Source organism: Podarcis raffonei, chromosome 12, assembly GCF_027172205.1.
Source record: "Podarcis raffonei isolate rPodRaf1 chromosome 12, rPodRaf1.pri, whole genome shotgun sequence".
NCBI lineage: Eukaryota > Metazoa > Chordata > Lepidosauria > Squamata > Lacertidae > Podarcis > Podarcis raffonei.
This window is the reverse complement of record NC_070613.1, coordinates 35,223,178-35,249,249: the sequence shown is the minus strand read 5'-3', so window position 1 is coordinate 35,249,249 and position 26,072 is coordinate 35,223,178. Positions and strand designations below refer to the sequence as shown.

Genomic DNA, 26,072 nt, shown 5'->3' with positions numbered 1-26,072 from the left:
ACAGAAGGGAAATCTGATATCCCGTTGTTTTATAGGCCCATTATTGCACAAGCTCACTGCTGACATCCCACCCACTCAGCAATGAGAGAAACACTGTCTGATCTACATAGTTTTAATCTACTTTTCCTTCGGATTTTATTTGCCTTAAGTTTTACGTGAATAAATTACATCTTTGTTCAAAAATGAGATTCCTCAAATGCCAGATAGTACCAGCTTTTCCCACATACTCAATCCATTTTTTTTCCTAACGGACGGTAGGGGCAGAATGCTCTCCCTCGTCCACTAGTTCTAGCTTTCAGAAAAGCCTTTTAAAAACAACACTTATTTCCATACTTCTTCCAAGTTGTTTTTTTCAACCAGCTTCCACCTCAGCTGAGCCTTCAGCTTTTTCACTCTTTTCTTAATCTGTAGCAAAACGTCAACGTTGGGACTTGTCTCCAGCCACTCCACTATCTGCTTTTTGAACTAAAGTGTAAAACAAAAAACACAAAGAAACCATGGAAGTGAAAGAACGGCGTTTTCATTGCTCAAATTAGTTTCAAGGAAGATTGCTATTTGCACAAATTAGACTCATCTTTATGTCTTAAATAGCAACTGAGTTTTAGGCAGCAATAAAACAATATCTAGTTTAGAGAAATCTATTAATGGGTCATTTTATAATTACAAGCCAATTTTTCTTTTGAAGTCGTTGAAGGGCAATTCATGGACAAAACAGTATCACCAAAAAGCTTTCCTAAAGTTTCAAGACGTGGTCTGCTTTAATTCTGAAAATACAAAAAAATAACCAAGTATGACAAACTGACCTCGATGCTGTCCAGATACTTGTGATATATAACGCTTAAGAGATTGCTTTCTTGGTTGATCTTCTGCATAACTTCACTGTACACGTTCAAGATTATTTTTTTATCTGCTTCATCTAGCTCCTAAATGGAATCAGACACAAACATACAGATAACATACCTGCAGCTAGATGAAGGTTGAGGATTTCAACACCTATAGGCAAGGAGGCTATTCTTAATGGGAAAGCTTATCAGTTTTTATTTGTAACGTAAGTAGAGGCTACCAAGCAGTTTAAATTAATGTAGTTTGACATTTCCACGGGACACAACCTCCACCGCAATGTTCAGCAGCTCTGGTGTGGTGAGTTTGTCAAATGATTCAATCAGGAATAATCGTGGACTCCTGTTTTGCAGCAGACTGCAATAAAAGGACCACAAGTTGAACTGCAAATTGAACCATTAGCTGAACTGTAAATCAGAGGTTTGCTGCTTTTTATCTTGGGTTCTTCTACCTGGAACAGTCAACAATGTATTAAAAACCAAGTGCAGAGTACATGTAAGAGTTTGTGTATTTTACTATTGTCTTTGGGTATGTTGTGTTCTGCTGCCCCTCAACAGTCACTTTTATTATTTTTTTTAATGATATTTTATTAGATTTTAACAGAAAAAAGGTTACAGAACAGTAAACAAAAAAGTAAAGACACAAAAAAGATACAAAAGCCAAAATGTAACATAAAAAAGTAAAAAGAAAAAGAAAAAAGAAAAAATCCCTCTTTTCAGTTTCTTACCATTCATTTACTTATTTTCTTGACTTCCTCTCACCTCCCTTTTTTGTATTCCATTTAGAAGTTGGTTCAGCAAATTCATACCCTCTTATTTTACCCTTAATTATTTTTCCTCATATGTTGTCACTTCAGATTTTCATCTAATATCAATCCATTCTTACAAGTTCTTATTTTACCTTATTACTAGAACTGCTTCGTTTCATTTCAAGAGCATTACCATTTAAAAATTTTACAGTTCAATTTACCATTAATTTCTTTAACCTTATCTTACCTTCTAAACCTTAAAGTTTTAGAGTTTAAACCATATTTAAGCTTAACTCCTTCAAACCTTTCTGCTAAAGCCAATTAATTCCTTTCCAGCACATTTTAATATTTCATTAGTATTACACTAATTCCAAAAGTAAAGTAGTTTATAAAAAAGAGATTCTCATTCTAAATTTATCCAACGTCCCTTCTTCCTGGTTTCAGATAATGTCCGTCCTTCCACCATTGTGTTCTATCCATCAATCGGGTGTTCTAATATCAGAGGCTCTCAAGTCCCTTCTGTGCCCCCTCTGCATGTTTTCTTGTTCCTGTTTAAACTTGCTCGCATCCCTGTCCCTTGTTGGATTCTTGCATATTTTCTTCCCTTTCTCCTTGGGGAGTGAATCTCCGGGGAGCTCCATACAGAAATATTCTCCATTTTCTTTTATCAGATTGTCCCATTCCCCGATAATACACTCCCCAATATTTGATTTGTAATCCAAAAAGTAGTTGTTCCAAAAATGATCATCAACTTGTTTCACAGTCCCACCAGAGCTAATGACTTCCTTAACTCCAAAGTTTAACAAATGTTCTCCAAATTCAATCTTCCAATGTTGCAGCTTTTGGTCATGCGGGATTTTGAGTCTCTGTATCTTTTGAGGTGCAATCGCAACCTCTTCCGTCTTCCTCTGCCCTTGGACTTGCCTTGTTGAACCAGTTTCCTGTATTAGCTGTTGTGAGGTTTCTTTGACTTCGTTTCCTGTTAGTTCATCTTTACTAGCTGGAGCAGATATAAGATCCAACTTTTGGTTCATCAAGGTCACTTTCTCATCCAACTGCTGCAGCACAGCATTTATTTTGCCAAGGGCAGCAAGTAAGGCTTCCTCCCTATTCATTTTCTGTCAAGGTCAAATAGCTGGTCCCACGGTCTGATTTTCACAGATGTTATATCTTCCCCGTAAATTGCAACAAACATGCTGGCTAGCTCCCTCTAGGGGATACAATTACTATTTAACGTCCATCTTTAAAATGTATCCAACAAAGGGAAATTTACTTTCGATTTTCAGATTCTTTGTTTCCTTTCAGTATAATGCAAACAAGCAGAAAGCAGCATTAGAATTATTTTATTTCTCTTTTAGTTCTGTCTATCAGTAGTTTTCCCGTTTTCAATTAGTAATCATCACCGACAATTTCTGTCCTGGCATTCCGTCCCCAGGTTTGGGACGATGGAAGCTTGTATTCTTTCACTCTCTTTGCAGGATTAAAAGGTCAAAATTTCTTCCCCCCTTTTCTCCTGCTGTGAAGGGGGGTTTTTATAGTTATAGATGCAGGAAATTTCAATCTTAAAGTCAATTTTCCCGGCTTTTTAGCTTATAAGATCTTTGCTTCTGTCTATTTACAAAAAACGGGAGGCGGACTTCCTGTTTACACCTTCCCGCTTCGGTGCCAAATTCTAAGTTGTTCCTTTGATCAAAGGGGGAATTCCTTTGATCTCCCGATCTTTCAATTGTCCTACTCACGGGTTGTTGTTTAAAAGCCAAATTGTCACAGGAAAGAGGACAGCGCTCTCCGACATCAGCTGTGCAGCTTCACTCCGCAGAAGTAGCGATTGACTCACAGCACCGCACCAGCACCCCGTCTCGCTCCGGAGCCCTTTGTAGGGTTCCTTTGCTGATGGGGGGGCGCAAAAGGTGCCCACTGAGTCCCACGGTCGCAGGCTTCACCGCCTGCGATTTTCAAGAGGGTCGCCACTTCGCTGCAGCGGTAGGACCCGATTTCTGAGGAGCTTTCTCCCTCTAGATTAGAGGGAATCCGCCATTGTCGGTGGCGCCGCCTCCGGAAGTCTCAACAATCACTTTTAAGTCCAACCACCTTTTGATTTGAAATTATGTATGGAGCCATGAAAAATATTTTCAGAGAAGGAAGAAATAACGCTGAGCAAAGTTAAGCAGCTTTTCAAATGCATGTTCCATATAAAGCAACACTATTCAAATAGAAGTGTATTAGGATGTGAATCCAATTAATTTCTGCAATTGCTGATCCAGCAAGCAACAACAGCATGGAGGCCTACTTGCATTAAGTGGTCTTCCCTAGCTGGATCAAGGCACTTGGCTCCTGGAGATAATGGGGCACTATGCAGCTTACTCTGGGGTAGGCATGTCTGAGAATGTCACAGCACTCACTATAATTATTTTCTTAGTCTGCAAACATGTAAATTATTGTTACTTTCTGCATTGGTTCTTACACTTCCCCTCTCCACTGAAATGCGTCGAAATTGGTTATATAATTAAACAGTTTAGTTTTGGCCATAGACAAACAATATACATTTGCAAGACACACAATATACATTTCAGTGGAAGCTGAACTGCAGCCGACCAGAAATGGCAATGATTGCGTGGACAGGCAGAGTCTCCCCAACCCCAGGTGACCCCCAGGTGGAATAATGACTCAAGACACTATGTTATGGGATTAAAATTGGCCACAGCTGTATTAAGACTTCAGATGTAGGGTATATCTTGGCTTAGGCATTGGGCGTTTATCCCTCCCAGTCCCCGGCCGGGGAGCTGGGGAACATCAGGGTTATCCAGAATGAGTCGGGATTGGGCTGGCTCTGGAGAACATCTGTTCAAGCAGAGAGCCCACCTCGCATTTCGCCGTAGTCGCAGGGGAGAGCAATGACAACCTATTGGCCAATGCCTCCCCTCAAACAACCCCTTTAACGGGGAACCCTGGGGTCACCGCTGGGGGGAGCGTGGGTCACCGCTTCACGCCCCCAATGGCAATGACTGTGATTACCCCAGGCAGGGCGGAAATCACTGCCTCATTACATCCCCACAATGGGGGTTAGTCACAGCCTCACCTGCCAGGCTCAGAAGATGAGCATGGCAAGGTGCATTCATACACTGAAGCAAATTATTCAAACCCTCAGGATGGTCTCGGGGTAGATGGAGAAAAAGACCTTGCTACTTCTTTAGCTGCAAGGGAGACAAGGGACAAGGGAGAAAATGGGCCTGGAGAAGTTAGTGACTATCAAATTCAATTTCACCCCCATCCATTTAGGCCCCAAGCTGAAGGGGAGAAGAAAGCTGCTGGCTTCAATTCAGGGACAAACTAGTTAACTAAACACAGGAAAGATGGCAACTCGCAACTCCCACCCCTTCTCAAAGTGAGATTTTAGCTTACAGGCCACCATGTTAAATTAACTGGTAGATTTGTGACTATGGTCTTTCAGTATTTGACTAGGACTGAGGAATTTTGTTGCAGGAAATCCTGCTTCTAACATTCCACTGGAAATTTCAGACATGGCTTTTATCCAAAAGACATGAAGCCACTACAAAAGTGCTGTAACAGAAGAAAGCTAACTTACAGTTAGAAAAATGCTCAATTCTTGAGAAATGTTCAACTCAGCATTCTTGAGAACTTCATCCATGTTGTCACCTACATCCTCAAATTTCAGAAGTATGCCTGACGTCATGTCAAAGAACTTGGAAGGTAAATAGTTAAGAGAAAAAAGGAGTTATCTATACAAATATTAACAGTGTTGGCAAAGTAAATAATGGACCCCAAAATGTGGAACGCCCTCCCTATAGAGGTGTGTCAGATGCTGTCCCTTGAAAGCTTTAGGCAGTCATATGTTTCCTGCTTCTTTACTAAAAACTTCGAGTCAACAGCACTTTTATTTGTGAATTTTAATAATGTATGTGCCGTCCTGTTGCACAGGAACACATACTTTCTACTGCTGCTTAGTGCTAAAGAACATGAGATTGTAGAAGGTGCATGAACGATATTATATTTGGTGATTTTGTTGTAAATTGTCCTGATGCTGCAGAACAGAAGGAAAGCACACTCCGGTCTCTGTCACCAGCCGGGGAACAAAAGATGACTGGGATAGCTGCCTCCCAGGAAGAAAGGAAGGAAAAAGGGAGGTCAGTCTGACCCCATCCATCGCCCAGAGAAGCAGCAGTTGCAGGAGGCTTGCCTCTCTCCCCTTCCTGCCAAAGAGAATATTCTGCTCCAATGCTTGTTTTCCTCTACCCTCCACATTTATATTTCCTTTTGCCTCAGTCTAAATTGTGAGCATGCAGGCAGGAACAGTATTGGATTTTTTTAAAGCTCTATAAAGAACTTATATGGGCTTAGAAGTGATCATTAATCATTATCATCACTGAATGCAACAAGCTGCCCCAGAAATTTTTTTTTTGGAAGGATGATTATATAAAAGTAGATCACGCAGTCAAAGGTTACGGAGCAAAGACTGTAATAGGAGCTTCCCTAGTCATCAAATTCAGAGTGGTGAAAGAATGTTCTATCAGCTGCTCCAATGCGTATGCTACATCACACGAATGCTATGTTCCCACTTCACCTTTCAAGTTCCTAGAAAGCTTCCCAAGTATAACCCAACAGTGTATCCACTTAATGATAAACACGGTTTCGTTTCATATTTTAACACAAAAATCTGCCCAAAGTAAGAGCCAAAACAATAGCAGAAAGGGAAATGGCCAAGTATCCATTCGTCAGAGTAACCCTTCCCATGTTCCATTATCAAAAAAAAACCCAGAATCATTGGCCAGCAAATCTCAATTTAGATAGCTAATGTCAAAGGGACAAGTTACACATTATGTTGGAGCTCCACATTTGAACCTCCCAATGTGACCCCCCCCCCAAAAAAAAAAGCAATGACAAAAGGTCCTTATCTGGGTTAAAGTCACAGTGTAGGAAAAGCCCAATATTCTTCCCCACCCTACCAAATAGGCTTGATCCAGATCCCTGTCCAAGAGATATCATTAACCATAGAAGGGAAAACTTGCAGGGTCACAAATTGTCCCTCTCTGCAGCTAAATGTAGTCACTCAGCCACGGCTTTTACAAAATAAAGTAATACATAGAGACCTTCCAGCAACATAACATGCAGTTTAGACCAAAATCATGATCTGCACTTTACAGGGACTGTATAGGGTTGATAAGGAAGGAGCCAAAAAGCGTTTCTCTCTTTTTTCACCCATGTGAAATCAAAGCCTGTCTTAAGTCAAAGTAACATTGTCTTTACCTGGATTATCCTGCTGAAACAGGTCACCAAATTTTGCAGAGAAGCATCTGTAGCATTTCTGACACTACTGAATTCCTCCAACTTAATGTTTTTCCACTCAGCGAACTTCTCAAAAGCTCCTTCAGAACTCTCTACTTCATAAACCTGACCATATACGACTTCCAAGGAATCCTGCAATTTCTGTGGAATATAAAAGTAAAGAACAACAGGATTAGGGAGCGGAGACTGAAAGTAGGTGAAGACTATATTGAATAAAGCAAGCTATATACTATAAAATGAAACAAAGATACCTTGGGCCTTGGGGACCTTGTTATATGAGCATTTCTCTAATGGTTCTTGGGGAGGAGGGAACCAGCTTAGTCTGTGCTCTCCCCCCAACTGTCCCTGGACTTCCAAGTGTACCAAGCGAGCTGAAGAAAACTGGGTTCACTTGTAATGCAACACGGTCCTTAAATCAAGAGGCCGGAACAAGTCCCCAAGATGTGAAAACATGTCAAAGTATCTAAGCAAAATGGCCAAGAGAGAGGAAGGATGGAGATGGAACATTTCTAACAGCCCAAATCTCTGACCCCCAATCTGATGCCCAAAGACACCATGCTGCCTTTGAACACACACACACACACACACACACACACACACACACACACCAACAGCAAAGAACCCCTGCTAAATAACGGAGTAATTTTGGAACTGTGGTAAATACATATTTTACAAAGCAGAAGGGAGAGAAATTTGGGTACATCCTAAGAAGGAAAAAAATTGTGAAAATTGCTGTCATTAAGTATGTTTTTATACATCCTGCAACATAAAAGTGATTTCAAATGCCCATTTCCAAGAGTTGATGCAACAGGGTTTTTTGGCAGCGGGGGGGGGGCGGTTGCTGCTGCTGAGAGTGCTGCAAACTGCCCGCTATGTCTTGGGGTCAAACTGTCAGGAACACCAGACCTGATAAATCATTGATTGATCATAGAATAAAATTCTATCACTGAATTTTATAAAGGCTTGTCAGACACACAGTAAAATGTATGTTTGCTGCAGCTCTCAGCAAAGTGTTTGCAGGCTGCCACCTCGTGGGCATAGATTGACATAACATTTGCTGTACTGTACTGCACTAGAGAAAAATTGGCTCTCATTGGCTATGCCAAACGCAGTCACCTTTGTGCAACTCAAATGGATGCAGAAATGTTTTTAAGAGCCTACGATATGCTGAGTAAAAGACACTACCTATTTTATAGATGGGGTGCGGGTGGCGCTGTGGGTTAAACCACAGAGCCTAGGGCTTGCTGATCAGAAGGTCGGTGGTTCGAATCCCCGCAACAGGGTGAGCTCCCGTTGCTCGGTCCCTGCTCCTGCCCACCTAGCAGTTCGAAAGCACGTCAAAGTGCAAGTAGATAAATAGGTACCGCTCCAGCGGGAAGGTAAACGGTGTTTCCGTGCGCTGCTCTGGTTCACCAGAAGCGCCTTAGTAATGATGGCCACATGACCCGGAAGCTGTACTACAGCTCCCTCGGCCAATAAAGCGAGATGAGCGCTGCAGCCCCAGAGTTGTCCACGACTGGACCTAATGGTCAGGGGTCCCTTTACCTATTTTATAGATAGGCACAAAGCATGCAATTGGTTCATGTCTCATCCTACACATCTATTTCCAAGAGCGCCTAGACTGGTTAACAGCATGTAACATTTCACATGAAGTTCTACTCTATGTATATTTTTCTAGCCTTTGTGGACTAAGCATTGGGGTACAGGAATAAGCAACACCCTCTGCTTCCACCACTCTCCAGTAGGACACCAGACACAGCAGAATGTGATATTAATATACCTTCAGAAGCAAGGAAATGTTCTTGATAGGATGCCCTATCATGTTACCATGTACAGGACATTACCAGCATAACACTGTTTTTGACACAAGGTGGCTAACTTTAAAAAAACAAAATGGTGCACAAATAGGACATGCATGAAGCTCTTTTCCCAACCTGCAATGTTTCCAAGCGCTCTGAAAGGGGTAAATCATCCACTTCCATAATATATTCTTGCACTGTAGCATACAAGCTCTGCTGCACTTCGTTTCTACGTTGAATCAAGCTCTGCACTTCATCCTGTGTTGAAGGGAAAAGCAAGGTCAGGAATAAACCTCACCCCCCGAAACTCTCTTAATTCACTCACAAGGCAATATACTACTGAGTATGTGGTGAGCCAAATTATGCAAAAATTAACTTTCATGCAATCTTGTATTTGAACTGTAAAGTACACACTAAACATCTAAGAGCATTGTTCTCTTTCTGGAAGCACACTTGCTGCATTTTGTTCAAGTGCACCATCTTTCCCAGACTGAACTCAGGGGAAACTACATCTGGGCAATCAACAACCAAAGCTGGCTGTCCCCAATGTGAATTTGCTAGAAACAAATTACATCCCTATCCTTCCTCGTCCCATGAAAGAAGTTATTATAATGTTTTCAAAACTGATTCTGGTGTATGTATGGCAAAGCCATGAGGGAACAAACTATCCCAGTAGTAGCCACCTAGAGAAGAAAGCACAATTAACTGCATGCCATCTAGCCTCAGGAGGCTGCCATTTGCATCCTGGGAGAGGATTTTTTTAAAAGGAAGACGTATGGGAGCTAGGTTAGGGAGTAGTAAACAATCCAATCCCATGTGCCTGTAATCTGCCATCATTGTGGCTTCTTACATGTGCATGGTATCGCCTTCACAGGTAAGGCTAGTTGTTCTTTTCAATGGTTAAGATGGTCTTTACTTTAGAAACTGTGTTTTCTGTGTAGCTCAGTTTTCTAGAGAGGGATCCATCTGAGAATGCTCTAATTTACCTCCACCTAACTAAACCAAGCCCAGAATGCAAAGTGAGAGCTGAGACATCTTTCAGGTTGCTGTCTGCAATTACAGAGCTACTGAAACAGAAGGCAGCTAGAAAAATCACTAGGCTCAGATGCAGTCAGGCTTCAGTGTATACTTCAGCAAGCCGACAGTTTCTCAAGGACTTAAGTAGAGCTCTTCCTTTGCTAACTACAGATGAAGAGCAAAGACAGCAGCTTCAGATTACTGTCCTGGCTGATGCTCTCAAACATTTTGCAGCCTACTGACCCTACTTGTATGGCAAGAGCATCTGGGCTATAGAACTACTACCACCTGGATTGCTACAGATACACACTCATAAGAAACAAACTCTGTGACAGCTGGGAGAAAAGAAATTATTTTTACAATCTAATGTTCTTGTCCTTTGCTTCAGGTGGTGAGGTGAATATATTATATTCATGGGAAAGTCTACCTGCAACTCATCCAGTTAAGTGAGAAAACAATTCACGCAAACTACTGCTTGTGAGACTGGCCTCTGGCTGGTCCAAAGGTTTGTTTACAAAGGGTGTATAAGGAAAAGACTACTGAATCACCACCAACATTTACTGGTGTTTGTGTGTCTACCAAATGTAAAGAAGGGCTTCAGCTGCAAGAGGAAAAACTCTCCAGCAAGTCCCGATCTGCAAATGCATTCACAGACACACTAAGAGGGTACTGGCATCAATCCAATATCACTGGAACTACAGGTGCTGCGGTTTTTTACCTGCCCGCAATACAGGCTAGCACAGGTCACATTGCAGCAGGAAGAGATGGGAGTGCAAGGTATGCCAGTTGACAAACAGCTACCATTCTTTTGGGATGTCTGATTGCTTTATCTAAGTTCTTAGAGTCTCCAAGCTTTAAGTGGCATTTTTTCCTTGGCTGCATGCTGCCTGGCTAATTTGAGAGTTGTTATGTTACTTAAAACTTTCATCAAAACACTTCTAACTCAGCTATCTGGCCCTTTCCATGTTCTATGACCCTCTCAGGCAAAAACCACATTATAGGCTTGGGATTTGGGAGAGAAAGTGTGAGGTGTACTGCAAGCAAGGAATGACCCACAGAGAAAAGGGGGGGGAGCCCTGAGCTGTTAGTTGACTTTCAGTAGTTTTCTCCTGCATTTCCAGCACTCAGAAGCCCTGCTTGGCTACCCTGTGCCCAATGGGTTGTGTGGGATGGGAAAATTATTATATTATTCTTATAATAATAGACCATGCACCCCCTTCTCTCAGCAAACTCAGATCTAGCATAATTATATCCCCCATCACTGAACATGTCACATGTCAAGTTAATTCCAGAAATGTCTTTTTTTTAAAAAAACTATGAACAAAAATTATCATTATAGTTTATGCCTCAGCAAAAAAGGGCACAAGCTATTCTACATACCACACATTTGCATGCACATATTTCCTCTTGAAAAGCGTTATAGTCAATCCAAATTTTCTCCAGTTTTTCCAAGGACAGGGGAGCAGCAAGGCATCCTTCGGTAACCACTTTAATAGCTTCTGAAAGGTCTTCTCCAAAACGAGCATTCAGACTGACTTGTCTGGGTAAAAGAGATTTGAAAATGAATAGAGCATTTAAGCTGCCTTATCAACAGTTGTACTCTCATTTTTATATGTAATAGACTATTTTACACAGACACACACACACACACCTCTCTTTCTCTCTGTGTGTAACTATCAGGAAAAACACAGAAAATCATGGGAAATGCAGCTTAATTAAAATGGTAATAACTTATGCCTTCTTTCTGGTTAGACTGGACTGTCTGATTTTACACCCTTGTAAAGAAGAAAACACAAAATTTTGATATATGGCAGCCTGTTACCTATCAGAATGCTGCCATTTGGTATGCGACCAAACAACTATCTGCTTGGAACTATTATTTTATGGGCAAATCACTGACATAGGGGATAAGTGCAGGTATAACTTTTACCAATCAGAAAGGGTCCCTTCTTTTCTGTCTTCAGCCCATGGTACTCTGTAGCTTCATTACATCCTGGATCCCCGTTTACATTGGGATAAACTTTCTGCCCCACATCAAGATGAAGGCAGCGCAGAGGGAGCCAGCTTTGAATTACTTCAGTCAATCAGGTGGTGTTTTGAGGGAGCAGCAATGTCCGATCCAAAGAGACCAGAGGCAACTTCTCCCTCTCATTGGCTCACTGCCTATTAAAAGTAGGGCCTCTCTCTAGGGACCAGATCACTGCATTCCCAGCCTGACCACTCACTCACTGTGTTTCTTTACCGCATTATCCCATGCTGGACATTGCTATCGATTTAGCATTAGCCACCAGTTGATGGGGCTAGGAAGCAATTTTGCCCGAGATGACAATGGGCTTCAGCGGACCTGTGGTTTTTTTTGCCTTTCCTATCATAATTATCAAACTACTTTCTCTTTCCTTTTCCTTCTGGGGGCTTTATTTCTTTCCTTTTTCAAAAAATCAATTTTTACTGAAAGTTTTCCACATAAAATACAATAAAAGCTGAGCTAATCTAAAGAGAGGGGAAAAAAACCAAGAAGGAAAAGAGCAGCAAAGGGGGAAATACAAACCCCTCTATCACAATTGTATCATACCCCTTATTCCACACACACAAAAGTAAACCCTCCCAGCTCTCAACTGGGAGCTTTCCCCTCTTCCCCCAGCCTCCCACCCTGGGAGATCCTCTCTACCCTGCCTCTCATGCAAGGCCCTCCTTCTCCTGTCTATCATCTTCTTCTGTCTATCTTCACTTATCCAAAACAAGGAACTTCAAGGAGCTTTATTTCTATGATGCAACTGAAGCTGTTTTCTACATCTGGTGCTGGGACATCAGGCAAGATCCCTGGGCAAAGAGGTGAGAGGGGTGGGCGCTCTGCTCCCTCACTTAAAGAGAGGTCAGTGCACACCAGCCTGTCCACTTCGTGGCTTGGTGTCATTGCTATGCCCTTGGCTGTTTGGGCAGCAGTCACTGGAACAGCTCAAGCTGTTAGGAAGTAGCTTCCCAGCTCCTACCAGGAAGGCTGAGCCATACATTTCTGACAGCACATGGGGTGTAAGAAATAGGATCCTTGCCTGTAACTCGCCCACCCCTGCCTTACTGCTTATATGCTGCACCCTGTAAAGCTGTAGCCTGCCTTTTCTCTTGCATCATTCCTTCCCCTCTGCTCAGCTTTTACTGCTACCTGTGGATGCAATGTGCACTTAACACCTAAACTTCATGCCAGTGAAGATAAACATTTCAGAAGTACAAAGAGTCTTGGACAACCATCAGCTGTCCAAGGAGGATATTGGAAGAGTGATGCTCTTCCTCACTTCCTCCTTGAGTTGTATGCACTTTTCAGGGAAGAAAGCCTCCAGCCAGTGACTCAACTTCAAAAGGCAGGGAATATGTCACTGAAACTCAGCTAAAATCTGAACTCTCTGACTATTACTGGCAATCAAACACTGTTCTACTGCATTAAAATGACAAATTTAAAAAAAAAACATTTTTTAAACGACAAAATGATTGAGGCTCTTCTCCAAACAATGCTAGAACAAAGTTTGTTTTTTGAGAAGAACCTTTTAAAAATTGTGATTCACAACAGAAACCCATCGCTGGGAAATATGTTTTAGTTGAGGAGGAGAAATGTACACTATACCTAGCTTCTTTCAATTTCTCGAACTTGTCAGCCAAGTTTCCCACTGTAGTTCCTATATATGTTGATAGAGCGTTTTCCAACACCTCAAAAGTTTCCTTGTATCTTTTCTCCTCCTATGGCATTGGAGAAGAAAAGGATTCGAGCATTAGTATTACACCATTTCTGCCAAGCACCAAAGCATATTTTTAACTTAAAAAAAAATCATCAAAATATCCACATGCAAACATGGAGCTAAGAGAATATAAGGGCAGTAGATTTGGCTTTCAGTGACTATTAAACGCAGAATTATACTAATTTATGCTGCATTTGTATAAATAGCCTTCCTCTAAGGTGCTCAGTATTACATGCAATGCATTGCCAGATGACCAGGCTTTAATTGAAGAACTTTTGCACTGTGCAGTGTGTTTTTATGTTTGTGGCACACACACAGCTTTTGGTTTCAGTCACTTGTCTGGCATAACAGGAAGCAAATTGGAAAGCAGAGGAGTGGCACAACTGCCATCATACCCTGAACCAACCAAAGACCAGCTTTGGTCCTGCAGAGGAATTTCCAATTAACCTAGAAAGTCACTTGAATTCTGCTGCCTTAGGCTATAATATTATACAAACTTTTCAAGGAGGAAGTTCACTGAAATCAGTGGGGCTTACTTGCAACTAGGCACGTAAGGGATTGCAATCAGGCACCCACATTTACCATCCATCGGGTTTGGCCAGCATTCCTGTCTGCTGAAGGAAAACAAGGTGGCGACCGTGATAGGAGGCATGGGAAATGGGAACCATAAAAGGGTGGGCAGTGGGGAGGAGAACCATTCTTTAACTAAGTACTTCCTCTTCAAGTAGCACAGAAGAATTAAATCTTCTGTGTATCAGTTATATCATCAACAGGAGAACCCAGATCACTATTGTATGGCTACCAGTTAAGCAGGGGCAGCCCAGCCCGTTTTACCACCTTAGTGGCAATGCTGCACACAGAAGCACCCCAGCTCTTGCTGAACTCGGCAGGAGCCAAGCTGTTCCGCATGGCGTTGCTGCTCGGTTTCTCTGCCCTGGGGGCAGGGAACATCTCCATCTCACTGGTGAGAACAGGGCATTCTGGTGGTGACAGAAGTCGTATGGTGGGCAGAGCTCTGCCTCTTGTGCTTCCGGCACCTAAAGTGGGTGCTTCACCCTGCCTCACACGCATGCCAACTCTACAGTTAAGTATCTCTGGGATGCAGAATCAATCTATTGGCTGTACCTCCAGATCACAAGTAAGCTTCTTAACAGTTGACTCCAGTTCTTCACACTGATGGAGAAGATCCTCATTTTTCACTCTGAGAGCCTCTTTCTCCGCTTTCAACTTTTCATTCTCCTCTATCATTTTCTGGTCTTGCTTTATTTTTTCCAAGCTAATGTTTGAGACCCTTCTAAAGTCACAAGTCACCATTTTCTCCCTATTGAAAAATAAATACAAAGTTGATACATGACTTCAAGTGAGCACTCAAGAGATTCCAAGTCCAAACTAGTGCCCTCCAAATGATTTCGACTCATCACCTCCAGCCAACATAGCCATGCTGACTGGTGATTTTGGGAGTTGTAGGTTCAAAATATCTGGAGAGCACGAGAGTGGCGAAAGCTGGCTTAGATGCTTAATTGGTAAAGACCACCTTTATTGCACATGTTCCCCCTAATGCTATTCTTAAAGGGCACTCTCGATATACCAGGGAAATGGAAGCCTTCTGCAGCCACAGATAACTACCAGATTTCCCAAGGCCAAAACAGGCACTGCGGAAGAGATGGCAGTGGCAGAAAAGGTGCAAATTAGTTGTCATTTCATGATGTCTCTAGCCTAGGAATGGAGGTCCTCTGTTGGCCAGATGAGGGCACTGCCATGAATTATTCATTCAAAGATGGTGCCACACTAGATTGGCGTACTAAATCAGAAGCAGGAAATGACAACCCCAAACTCAGTTGGAATCACAAACTGCCTCTGCAGCCAGAATTACATCTATTTATTTCTCAACTCCAACCAGCCCGATGGCAGCAGCAGCATGGAGGGTCCCAGCAATGTCTCCCACCACTCTTGCTTGCGGCACCCGTGTCTTTATTTAGCCGTGTCTGCTTTAGACCGCATCACGTTTAATTCACCTATCTTCCTGCAGGGTCAGACATTTATTTCCCAACAATGCTATGGCCAGAGAAAAGGAGGTGGGGAGAGTGAGGGGGAGAGAACAAAAAAAAGAAAGAAAAATGTTTGGCGGGAAAGAGGAAAAGCCAAGAGCAAAGGAAATGACAAATGCACAGGTGGTGAGAAAAATAAAGACTAGCATAAAAGAGAGCCAAGAACAACACAGCTAAGAGTGGTGAAGCAGAGAGCTGAACAAGTACTGTATTTCTGCAGGGGGCATCAAAATGACTTGGGAGGAGTGACTCAGGAGCTGGCTAGTTAGCACAAAATTTGGTCACATGTCCCTGTCAGTCCGAGACTTTGGGAGCAGCTGACCAATGGTTATCTGGATTCCTCCTGCACACCGACCAGGGAACCAGAATGTAACAAAAATTCAGAACCAATCTGCAGCCTCAGAGGTTTAAGCACTGGATCACTTGAATTAAAAAGTGCCTCTGGACATGTGTGGAATGCCTCTCACCACTACATAACAGGCACCAGCCCAACACAATCAGGGATTTTAAAGCAAGATCTTCCAGTTAAAAGGCCATGGTTTCAAGGCCAGGAGCCCCCAGCATCCTTCAAAAGCATGTTGTATTGGACTTCATCTCAAACTACATCTCAAACCACTTCTTACATCAGAAAATGTTTTCCCACTGTGACTTACTTAATAAAAGGCACATGGTTTGCACCGTTTTTCTCATTCCTTCCATTCAGTGGTGGATTGTCACCAAAGCCCATGCCTACTCTGTTGCTTAATGGAGAGCTGGCTCTGCTGGACCACACTGGAGCTGGAGAATTTGCATTCCTGGATTGGCAGAGAGAGGAATCCATTTTTGTATCACAGGAATTACTATTTACAGGAGACTTGCATCTTTCAGCAAATCCTTTTTTGGCCATTTCTTCCCCAATATCCAGTAGCCCACACTCTGCTTCAGCCACAATGGTACCATCCTGATACGTGGCTTTGATTCTCGTCTTTATTTCTTTTTCAAAAATCAAGCTATGCAGAAATCTCCTGGCCTGCAAAAAAGAAAGGGGGGGGGGGGAGAGTTCAAAAAAGTTTATGAAATAGTTTGTTGTGTAAGTTTTACAATCAAGACTGTGGTGTACATGCAGCATTTGCAATTGTGCAAATTTATCTGACAGGCGCAGATAGATCTAATTTTTGATCTTTGGAAATCAAGTTTACGGCTTCAGAGAAACCTGGGAAATGTATGGGCTGTGCTCAGTTAAAATCTCAGAAGCTATAAAGGGGCTGATAAATCCTTTCAAGATCCAGGACTGTGGTTTACCAATCTGCATTGCTTTCGGTCCCTAACTCAGGGTTAGCAGAAACCAAGTCAGGTATGCAAAGGTGTGGCAAGCATTTTTATAACTTGAATAAAGAATACACAAAGCCAGTCTTATAATCAGCTCAAGCATTAATTTGACACTTGTGTTGTCCACTTACCAAAACTGGCTGACCACACTTAACGAAAAATGCAGTAATAACCCAAATGCAATAATAATCCAGATAGCAAGAAAATGATGTATGTGACATAAATGAGCTTCAGTGAGCCTTGGCGTCACACACTCCCCCATCCTGCATGGCTGTGAGGAAGAACTCAAAGACTTCTGCTATTACTTTCCCTTAATTGCAATTTGTTGTATGGTTTGGCACAACAAACTTTGGTAACGCTAAATAAAGTTCAATTCCAACAAGCCAACTGTGGCGTTTGCCTGTTCGTTTGAAAATGTCTGTACAGGGGGAGAGAAAGAGTTAATAGGTAGACCAATAGAAAAGCTAGAGGCAGAGCCTACCTGTTTATAAAAGGGCTTAGCCTGAGGTTGGTTAGTTAGTTAGTTAGTTAGTTAGTTGGTTGGTTTGGAAAAGGCAGTTGGGAAAGCAGTTGGCAGACAGTTGGAATTAGAGAGACAGTTAGTGCAATTGGTTCTTGTGTGAGGGAAGGTAGAAGAGTTAGAGACAGAATAAAATAAGAGGGTAAAGAGTAACGTTTTGAATGCAGTTAAAGTTTATTTGTGTCTGCAATAAACTACACTTTTCTTTGTTAACTTAAGAACCTGACTGAGACTAAGTGATTTACCGGGGAGGACCTGGTTGGTGACAGTGGATTAGTGGTGTACAGGTCAATAGTCCATGAGACGACCGGGGGCTCCGTACGAACGCCACATCAACTTCAACCCAAGGGGTACGAAGTTGGCTTGTTGGAATTCATCATGGTAAGTATTAACAACAGCTCTCAGTTCAGACGATACAGAAAACTGTGGTTATGTAAAAGCAGAGGCAATGCTCCAAAATCCTCCTCTTGGTCATATAGGATGACTAAAATGTAGCACACACACCCAAGGTGCACTGCAGCTTGGACACACCACCATAAAGCATGGCTTAACAGGACACATGAATGGGGCCACTCAAGTTTGAAATGACAAACTTCATAATCAAAAAAGGGAACATAATATTACATCTATAAACCTAAATTCTACAGTGAAAAGGCAAGTGTCAGCTTATTGCAAGATTTCTAGAGGAACACAAAACCCAGGCAAACTGCGATCTTTGGCAACTATGAAGAAATCAAGCAGGTGTTTTTCTTCCTGGTTTCAAATATAGTCATACTTTGGGTTACAGATGCTTCAGGTTGCATTTTTTTGGGTTGCAGACTGCCAAAACCTGGAAGTACAGGAACGGGTTACTTCCAGGTTTCGGCAGTTGCGCATGCACAGAAGCACTAAATTGCACTTTGTGCATGCGCAGACGCGCCGAATCACAACCCGCGCATGCACAGACACACCGCTGCGGGTTGCGGACACTGCGGGTTGCAAATGTGCATCCTGCACGGATCACGTTCGCAACCCGAGCGTCCACTGTACGAGCTGTATTTGATTCCCTCTACTCCAATGGAAATTGCTTGACCACCAAGGTATGTTTTGAGAATTCCATTGGGAACAGAAATAGCTGCTGTTTGCAATTCTGCCTGAAATTCAGAACAGAAATCAATCCAATCCAGGGACTATGATTGGTATTTGTTTGTAATCTTCTTTGGAGTTTTGTTGTTGTTTTTTAAGATTGCAACCGATACATAATTACTTCTTTTCTAAACACAGTTTTGACATTTCCTCTACATTGAAATGGACTGTGTGAAATAATTATGTTAAACCTATGTAAATAGTTACATAAATTAAGTAGGAGACAGCAAGATGGACAACATAGCATTTGGTGGAAACTGAACCACAGCACTGATTGTAACACGACAGGTTAAAACAGAAATCAACTGACTTTTTAGATTCCTGATTGCTGAACTGTTCATACACATGTGAAAAGTCTGTCTCACCTGGTCAAAATGATTTAAATCTTGATTAGCTGAAATCTGTAATCCCCACAGCCTGTACTTTTTCGCCACACTAGGAAACTGCAAGTTTTCTGGAATCTCAACTATTTCTGATCGATTGAGAACCTCAGAGTTTCCATAGTCTATATATAATACCTGGCACTGTAATAAAACAAAAACCAGTAAAACAAATCAATAAGAACCAATTGCCTATTGGAGTTATAGCTTATGGTGTTCACAGTACATTATGTCTACCCGGAAGTAAGCTGCACTGAGTTCAAGGGGACTCACTCCCCAGTTGTCTTTGCATTCCTACATGCACACAACTTTAACTAAAGAAATAGTTAGGAATCTGCAACCACTACTAAAGAAGGTTAAGCACTTACAGAAAATAATTTAGTTATAGGAAGTATTTCTGCACACATCTAGCTACTAAAAATAGAATTAAAAGCCCAAAGAAATGACAGTAATCTTATGCTATTTGAGAAGTTTCTGCCCTGTTACTTAAAATCCAAGTTAGCAGTTCCTTAAAGTTTAGTACAGAAACTAGGCAGAAAGATGTTGGATTAGCTAGGCCTGATCAAGCAGGGCTCATCATTAGACTTGAAACCATCAACATGAAATAGCACTATCAAGTAAGATTTGGACTCAATGATTTCAGGAAGACAGTATCCAAGCTATTATCAACTAAGATTTGAATTTAAAAGATTGCAGACTGTATTTCAGAAATCAATCTGAGTAGGAATTCCTTGCCTTTTCAATATTGATAACCTTCAGTACTTTGCATCTGTACCAACATTTATCTTCAGAAAAGCATCCTCCATAGATCTGAAAATTAAAAAAAAGAAACCACAGGTCACTTCATAAGCCTGCATGTATTTGTAACCCATTTTCTTCAGATGTTTTTAATTCAGTGGTTTATTCTGTAGTGTTTAGGTGGCAGGCAACCTTCTCATGAATACAGATATAGAGCTGCCTTTTGAAGATGCTTAAATGTTTGAACACATACACTTATGCAGAAGTATGCAGTATAACAGTAGTTCTTAAGAAGTCACTTAAATATACTGTCAACCAAGCTTACACACAGTAAAAAATTTAACTCTGCATTCCAAAAGTGTTACCACTGTAATAAAGATAACAATCAAGACGAAAACCTTCAAATTCAACCAAAAATGCCAAGTTTACCAAATGGGCAACTGAATAGCTGATACAATTCATCTTTACCACTGTAACCCCACTTCCCGAGTCAAAAAGCACAACTGAACTTTTCAGATTTGCATACACAGGACTGTAAATTCAAATGATGCCTACTAGATGTTCTTATACTTATAGGAACCAAGAAACAACATGTACAACTTACCCTGGTAAGATCAGGATTGCCAAAGACTGGGCTGGCTAGAGGACAGATTTCCGCTAGAGAACGGCTAGTCTTCAATATGTCGCTATGTCTATTAATATCCTGAACGGCACAAATTAAACTTGAAGTCAACATTTACATGAAAGGCCTTTTACACTACTAATATAAGAAGGGGTACAGTTTTAAGGCGTGCTCATAAAAATATGGGCAAAGACTTGCTTTTGCCAAATTTAATAATTAGTTAGTTGCCCTGATCCCACCTTATTCAGTTAGTCATTCATCACTTCCCACAATCTTAACCTTACCTGTGCCCAAAATGTTATAGCATCTTCAACATGGCAGCTAACAACTGTGGGCAGAAAGAATTACAAGTCAGCTCATGAATTCAGCATTAAAGAAGTAAAACAATATTAGTATGTGTACCTTTATTATATCCTGAATCCGCTTCCATATCAGCAGAACCTAAAACAAGACATGATCCATGAGAAAAATGTTTATGTACAGTGGTGCCCCGCAAGACGAATGCCTCGCAAAACGAAAAACCCGCTGGACGAAAGGGTTTTCCGTTTTTGCGTCACTTCGTAAGACGATTTTCCCTATGGGCTTGCTTCGCAAGACAAAGGGCTTGATCCGCACCGCGCGCAAACAGCTTTCACCGCCAATCTATCTATGCGGCAGCGGTGAATCTAATAGTAATAGCAATCAATACATTATTAGCGTCCGGAAACACAGCCGGTGGTGATGCTGCCCTGCGCCGCTTCGAAAAGTTCCTAGGCTTCAGCCTTAAAACTGGGAGGGGACCTGGCGGCGACACCCGGCTCAGGGTGGGATTTCCCCGTCTGCACTCTTAGCGCACGCGGCGACCGCTAAATCCCGAGGACGGCAGACTGGGCGGGGGGGGACATGAAAAGTTTTGCCTGCCCATCTCTGAGGAAGCGGGGGGAGATGATCCCTGTCAAGGGAAGAAGGGGGCACCCATTTGCCAGCAGCCGGTGCCCCTGAACCGAGGCTGAGGGTGGCGCCATCGCCTGTCAAAGTGACCACAAAGGCGAGCTCCGGTCGTGCCCGAGCATGCCACTCACCTAAAAGGCATGGAGAGACGGAGGGAGCGCGCGAGGATCCCGGTGCAGAGGAGGCTCCTGCAGCAAAATAAAGGCAGTCGGCAGCCGGAGGGCTCCAGGACACGGAGCTGCGGCGGGGCCGTCAATGGCGTTGCCGGAGACTCCTCCCTCTGGGCCTCGCTCTCTCCGCTTTCGCCGCTGCTTGCCCTGCCTGCGATTGGCCAGGCTCATCGCTCCGCTCTGCAGAGCGCTGCGCAAAGGCGCGGCAGGACAGGTGTCCGGGGACGCTTTGGCTGAGCGCGCCCCGGGATCGGAGGTGCGGGGTGCTTGCTGCAGATCTTATCTTCCGGGGTCACTGGGATGGCGGCAGTCGGGGCTTGTGTTATGTAAGTGCGTCAGGAGGGACTGCTTAAGAGGCCGGACGAGGCTTATGCAATGGCCAGATGCTCCCTAGGGGTCGAGGTTTGCAGTTGCGGGAACGAGTTTATACCTGTAGCCGCTAAGCCGCTAAGCCGCTAATAGCCATGCTTCGCAAGACGAAAAAAACCGCAAGACAAAGAGACTCGCGGAACGGATTAATTTCGTCTTGCGAGGCACCACTGTAACGATAGTCAAAAGCGGAGTGCCATGTTGATTAAACATGAGATACACAGCTTAGTACCCCTATAGACTCTGAAGTGTAAATTTTACGTCACTGTTTCGTCTCCTCCTCCTTCCCCAGGATGTTCATCAGATACCATACAATTGCCTCCAGGAAGATCTAGGTGTCACAGACAGTCCAACTGCCTACCTGGGGATGAAGAGATTCTGGTGCTACCTGGCCTGACCTGGGGGGGGGGGTTTCCCCATGGCCACGGCAGAACCTATAGAAAGCAGCTAGAATAAGGTTACCAGACATCCCCGTTTCCCGGGGACAGTCCCTGGATTTACAAATCAGTCCCCATACAAAATCCATTGACGTTGAAAAAGTGTCCCCAGATTCATTGAAAAAAATCTGGTAACCTTAAGCTAGAAGTAACTTATAAAGATTATAGTATGGAGTTTTTACATCCTTCTCTTCCTCCCACTACTTTCAGCAATCCCCATTACCCAACTTCAGCACATTTCCAGAGCCTTAAAAATGCACATCTTACATCAGAACACAAATCTACGTGGGAGATTTTTCAAGAATGGAGAATAAGGCTACCAATGGCTACTAACCATTGTGGCTATATAAGTAGAAGAATTACACTCAAGTCCTGCCTAGAAGGCTTCCCATAGGCATCTGATCAGTCACTGTGAGATGCGATGCTGGACTAAATGAACCTTCGGCCTGATCCAGCAAGGTTCTTATGTTCTACCAACTTTCTCCACACCGTACATAACGTTACAAGCCTCACATTATGTCCCACCTTACACACCTACTTTCTAAACTAAAAAGTGCGAGCTGCTTTAGCCTTTCCTCATAAGCAAGGTGTTCCAATCCCACCATAAATTTGGTTGCCATTTTCCAGCCTTCCAATATCCTTTCGGTATATGGCAACTGTACACAATATTCCAGTCAAGGACATATATAGGGTATTTCAATACAGCCAGTTCTATTTTCAGCGAATAATCCCTAGCATGGAATTTCCCAATAATCCCTAGCATGGAATTTGTATTCTTTGCAGCTGCCAGCAGACCGCATTGACACTTTCAATGGATTATCTACCATGAACCAAATTTATCTACCATGAACCAAATATCTCTTTCCTGATTGAGCTCAACAACTTTGCGCCCCCACCCCAATAAAGCAGCTCAACAACTTTCGTGGTCTGGATTTTCACTTTCTGAAATATGGCAACCCTAGATAGGGTTTATTCGCCTATTTGCACCTTCAGCATGCACATTTCCAGAGGCGGCTTCCCTCAAAGATGTATCCCAGCCTCCCCCTCCCCCTTCTTCTTCCCAGAATCCCCTTGCCCTTCCCCAGAGCAGTTACCAGGGCAACCTTCCAAATCCCCAGTCTCTGGTCATACCTAGGGCCCTTGTCTTGTTAACGACCCTTAATGGCTCCCTATTCTTCCCTTAATGGCCTTAACTTGGCCACTCTATTCCAAACTTAAAAATGGAAAACATAATGCTGGTGGTCAAAAAAGAGGTTTTAAAGACTGTCTCAAGGCAAATCTTTAAAAATGTAGTATAAACACTGACAACTGGGAAACACTGGTCTGTGAGCACGCTAGTTGGAGAACAGCCTTTGCCAAAGGTGTCATGGGCACTCAAACTCAGGATGCCAGGGAGAAACGTGCTAAGAGGAAGACACACTTGACAAATCCACACCATTATCAACTCCTGCCTGGAAACCAATGTCCCCACTGTGGAAGGATGTGTGGGTCCAGAATTGGCCTCCACAGTTACTTACAGACTCATTGTCAAAACCGTGTTTATGGAAGACAATCTTACTCGGCTACGAGTTACCGCCAAAGAAGAAGACCCAATAATTCCTTTGCATCTTGTATTTCTCCCTTCCCACCCCAAATAATAATCCTAGAATTTTATTAATTTCTATGTCCTAAGTCTATTCCTAGACCTACAACATACAGCAAGGACAGTATGTGTAAAATTGTGAGCTGTCAGGTCTCCTCCACACCGAAGTTTTACCACATGTGTGAAGACACTACAAAAGGCTTTTAGTCTCTCCCCCCACCCCGCCCCTGAAACCCGAGGATGCTAATATTGGCTGGCCTCTCTTTCAAGAGAGCCGTCAGGTTTGAAGATAAGCATTAGTTCACGTGGGGGGGGGGGCTGCAAAGCGCTCTATAAATGCAAAAAAACCTGCCGTCCACCTGCCTCAAAACACACCCACCCACCCCTCACATATTTAAGATTCAAAGGAAAGCAGAAGCACACGGTAACAGGCCAGTTTTTCCCTCAGAGGAAGCCTTTCCATAATCTGGCCCTTGGAAGAAGACGCCCCGCCATTTTGCTAAGGTTCGACGCCACTTACGCGTCGCCCTCAGCCGCCTCCTCCTCTTGCACCCTCTGTCCGTCCAGGAACGCACCAACTCTTATGAATGGCACAGAACCTTAAGCGAGAAGCGGAGTCGGCGGAAAAGTCACAGAAAGACACACACACCCTCCGCGCAAGGCACCAGCAAGCGCAAACTTGCGCCCTTTGCAAGCCACGCGGCGGCCGACGATAGTTGGGAGGATGGACCCGCGCGGACTTCGTAAGACTTGCGCGCTTTCATAGGCCCCGCTGCGCCTCCTGTTGACGCACAGGCGCGTTGAGACGCAAAAGAAATAGTAATAATAATTTAAAAGTGCCAGGGCGCTCGACGGTGCTGCTGGACGGCATTGAACCCCCGCTGATTTCAGTGGGACTTACTCCCCCAGGTTTCAGTTTGCGCAGGGAAAGGAGGAGCAGTACTGAACGCAGCGACTTTGGAGAAACAAACACGCGTATGATCTAGCTGCGATCCTAGGCACTTAAGCGACTTTTTTATGTTGTGAACCGCCCTGAGATCCAAGAAGGAAAGGCGGTATATATAAATTTAATAAATAACAGTTAAGTTGCTGGGGGGGGGGGACATGGCTGGTGCAATAAATGTTGAATTCCTACACATGCGAATTCAGAAATGCATTTTTTTAGACTTTCTTAGTTACCCCTTGAGAGCCGGATCCCTATACCGAGTTAAGCGCGGACAAACCACTTGAATCAATATTTGATTTCAAACAGCGATGCTACGCCGTCGTTCAAACAAATCCCAGGGTGGGTCTACCTGAAACCTAACACACTCCTCCTATTTGTATCTGTAGCTGGGCGCTATGGAAGGGGTTGTGTGGATAAAAGGCGGTCCAATGGAGGTCCCGGGGAGGAGCTGCCAAGCCCGACCATCCCCTCAAACCGCAGGCATTGGCAGATATCTGACACCTGAATGCGAAGGATCGCACGCTGAGTGGAAAAATTACAGGACGCACTATTAAAGCTGAAACACAGGACGATCAGTACACAGCGTCTTTAGGGAGACATGCAATTGAACTATGTGCTTACAGAATCTAAAGGGGTTTGCAACCCGATCTTTCTTATGCCTGTTTACTGGGAGGTCGCCTTGAAGCTGTTCACTTGTTCTTTTCAAGCGGTTTTCCTCATAACGTGACTTGCCTTCCTTGAAAGGGCAAGTAGCAAAACCCTCCTTTCTTCCCATCCATATGCATGGACTATGTAGTTTCTCTCTGAACAAAAGCTTCTGAATCAAAGCCCAACACTTGGTTGGGCCATGTATTTGCTGTTCGTTCCACAGGACTTTCCCCACCACACACGTCGTCAAAAGGATCTGTAGCAGAACTGGAGAACTTTGAGCCCTTTGTTTGTTGTTAAGACTCCAACCACCATCACCCCCAGCCAGTATGGCCAATCGTCTAGGGTTGCGGGAGTTGTAGTCTCAACATCTGGAAGGCATAGGATGTCCATATCTGATGTATAGTGCGAGGGTTGAGAACCTCAGACCTGGGGGCCAAATGTGGTCCTCTTCTTCTACACTGAGCCTAGGGGGTGTTGCAACTATGATGTGTCGAATTGGGAAGAACGGAAAGCGAGATACAGGAGGTGCTGATTTTTGGTCTTGCACAGACCACTGCTGAAATTTGAAATACCGAAGTCTGCCTCTGGCCACATCCCTCACAATTTTGTACCCAGTGTTTTTTGCCTGGCTGGAATGTGTCCTTCAACTCTGAAAAATGCCTCTTGCTGGTGTGGATGGAGGATAGGAGTGTGGGTGAGTGTAAAAACTAGTCTGGACAAAGGTAAAATGTACATTTGTTGTTCTACCCACTTTTGCCTCTGGTCCCCACTCACCACTGGAACATGGCCCTGTCTTAAAAAGAGTTCTGC

General features: G+C 43.3%; 1 protein-coding gene across 4 annotated transcripts in view; it reads right to left on the bottom strand.

Annotated features, from left to right (window-relative positions):
• The window catches only part of STK31 (serine/threonine kinase 31), a 36,724-nt gene extending 11,799 nt beyond the window's left edge, over nucleotides 1-24,925 (bottom strand). Inside the window, exons 1-15 of one of the 4 annotated variants that reach the window (XM_053359831.1) lie at nucleotides 24,845-24,925; nucleotides 20,580-20,618; nucleotides 20,462-20,505; nucleotides 20,160-20,258; nucleotides 19,553-19,627; nucleotides 18,803-18,961; nucleotides 16,138-16,493; nucleotides 14,562-14,757; nucleotides 13,325-13,437; nucleotides 11,089-11,248; nucleotides 8,827-8,949; nucleotides 6,854-7,033; nucleotides 5,175-5,291; nucleotides 804-923; nucleotides 334-465 (exon numbers count right to left, since the gene is read on the bottom strand). In XM_053359831.1, coding sequence (XP_053215806.1) covers nucleotides 334-465; nucleotides 804-923; nucleotides 5,175-5,291; nucleotides 6,854-7,033; nucleotides 8,827-8,949; nucleotides 11,089-11,248; nucleotides 13,325-13,437; nucleotides 14,562-14,757; nucleotides 16,138-16,493; nucleotides 18,803-18,961; nucleotides 19,553-19,627; nucleotides 20,160-20,258; nucleotides 20,462-20,505; nucleotides 20,580-20,607 — 1,902 coding nt within the window. In that variant the 5' untranslated portion in view covers nucleotides 20,608-20,618; nucleotides 24,845-24,925. Of the gene's footprint in view, nucleotides 1-333; nucleotides 466-803; nucleotides 924-5,174; nucleotides 5,292-6,853; nucleotides 7,034-8,826; nucleotides 8,950-11,088; nucleotides 11,249-13,324; nucleotides 13,438-14,561; nucleotides 14,758-16,137; nucleotides 16,494-16,923; nucleotides 17,158-18,802; nucleotides 18,962-19,552; nucleotides 19,628-20,159; nucleotides 20,259-20,461; nucleotides 20,506-20,579; nucleotides 20,619-24,088; nucleotides 24,162-24,185; nucleotides 24,505-24,844 lie in introns of those variants that run through there. The other 3 variants (XM_053359830.1, XM_053359829.1, XM_053359832.1) reach the window with 3 other exon arrangements.
• Between the last annotated feature and the right edge of the window lie 1,147 nt (nucleotides 24,926-26,072).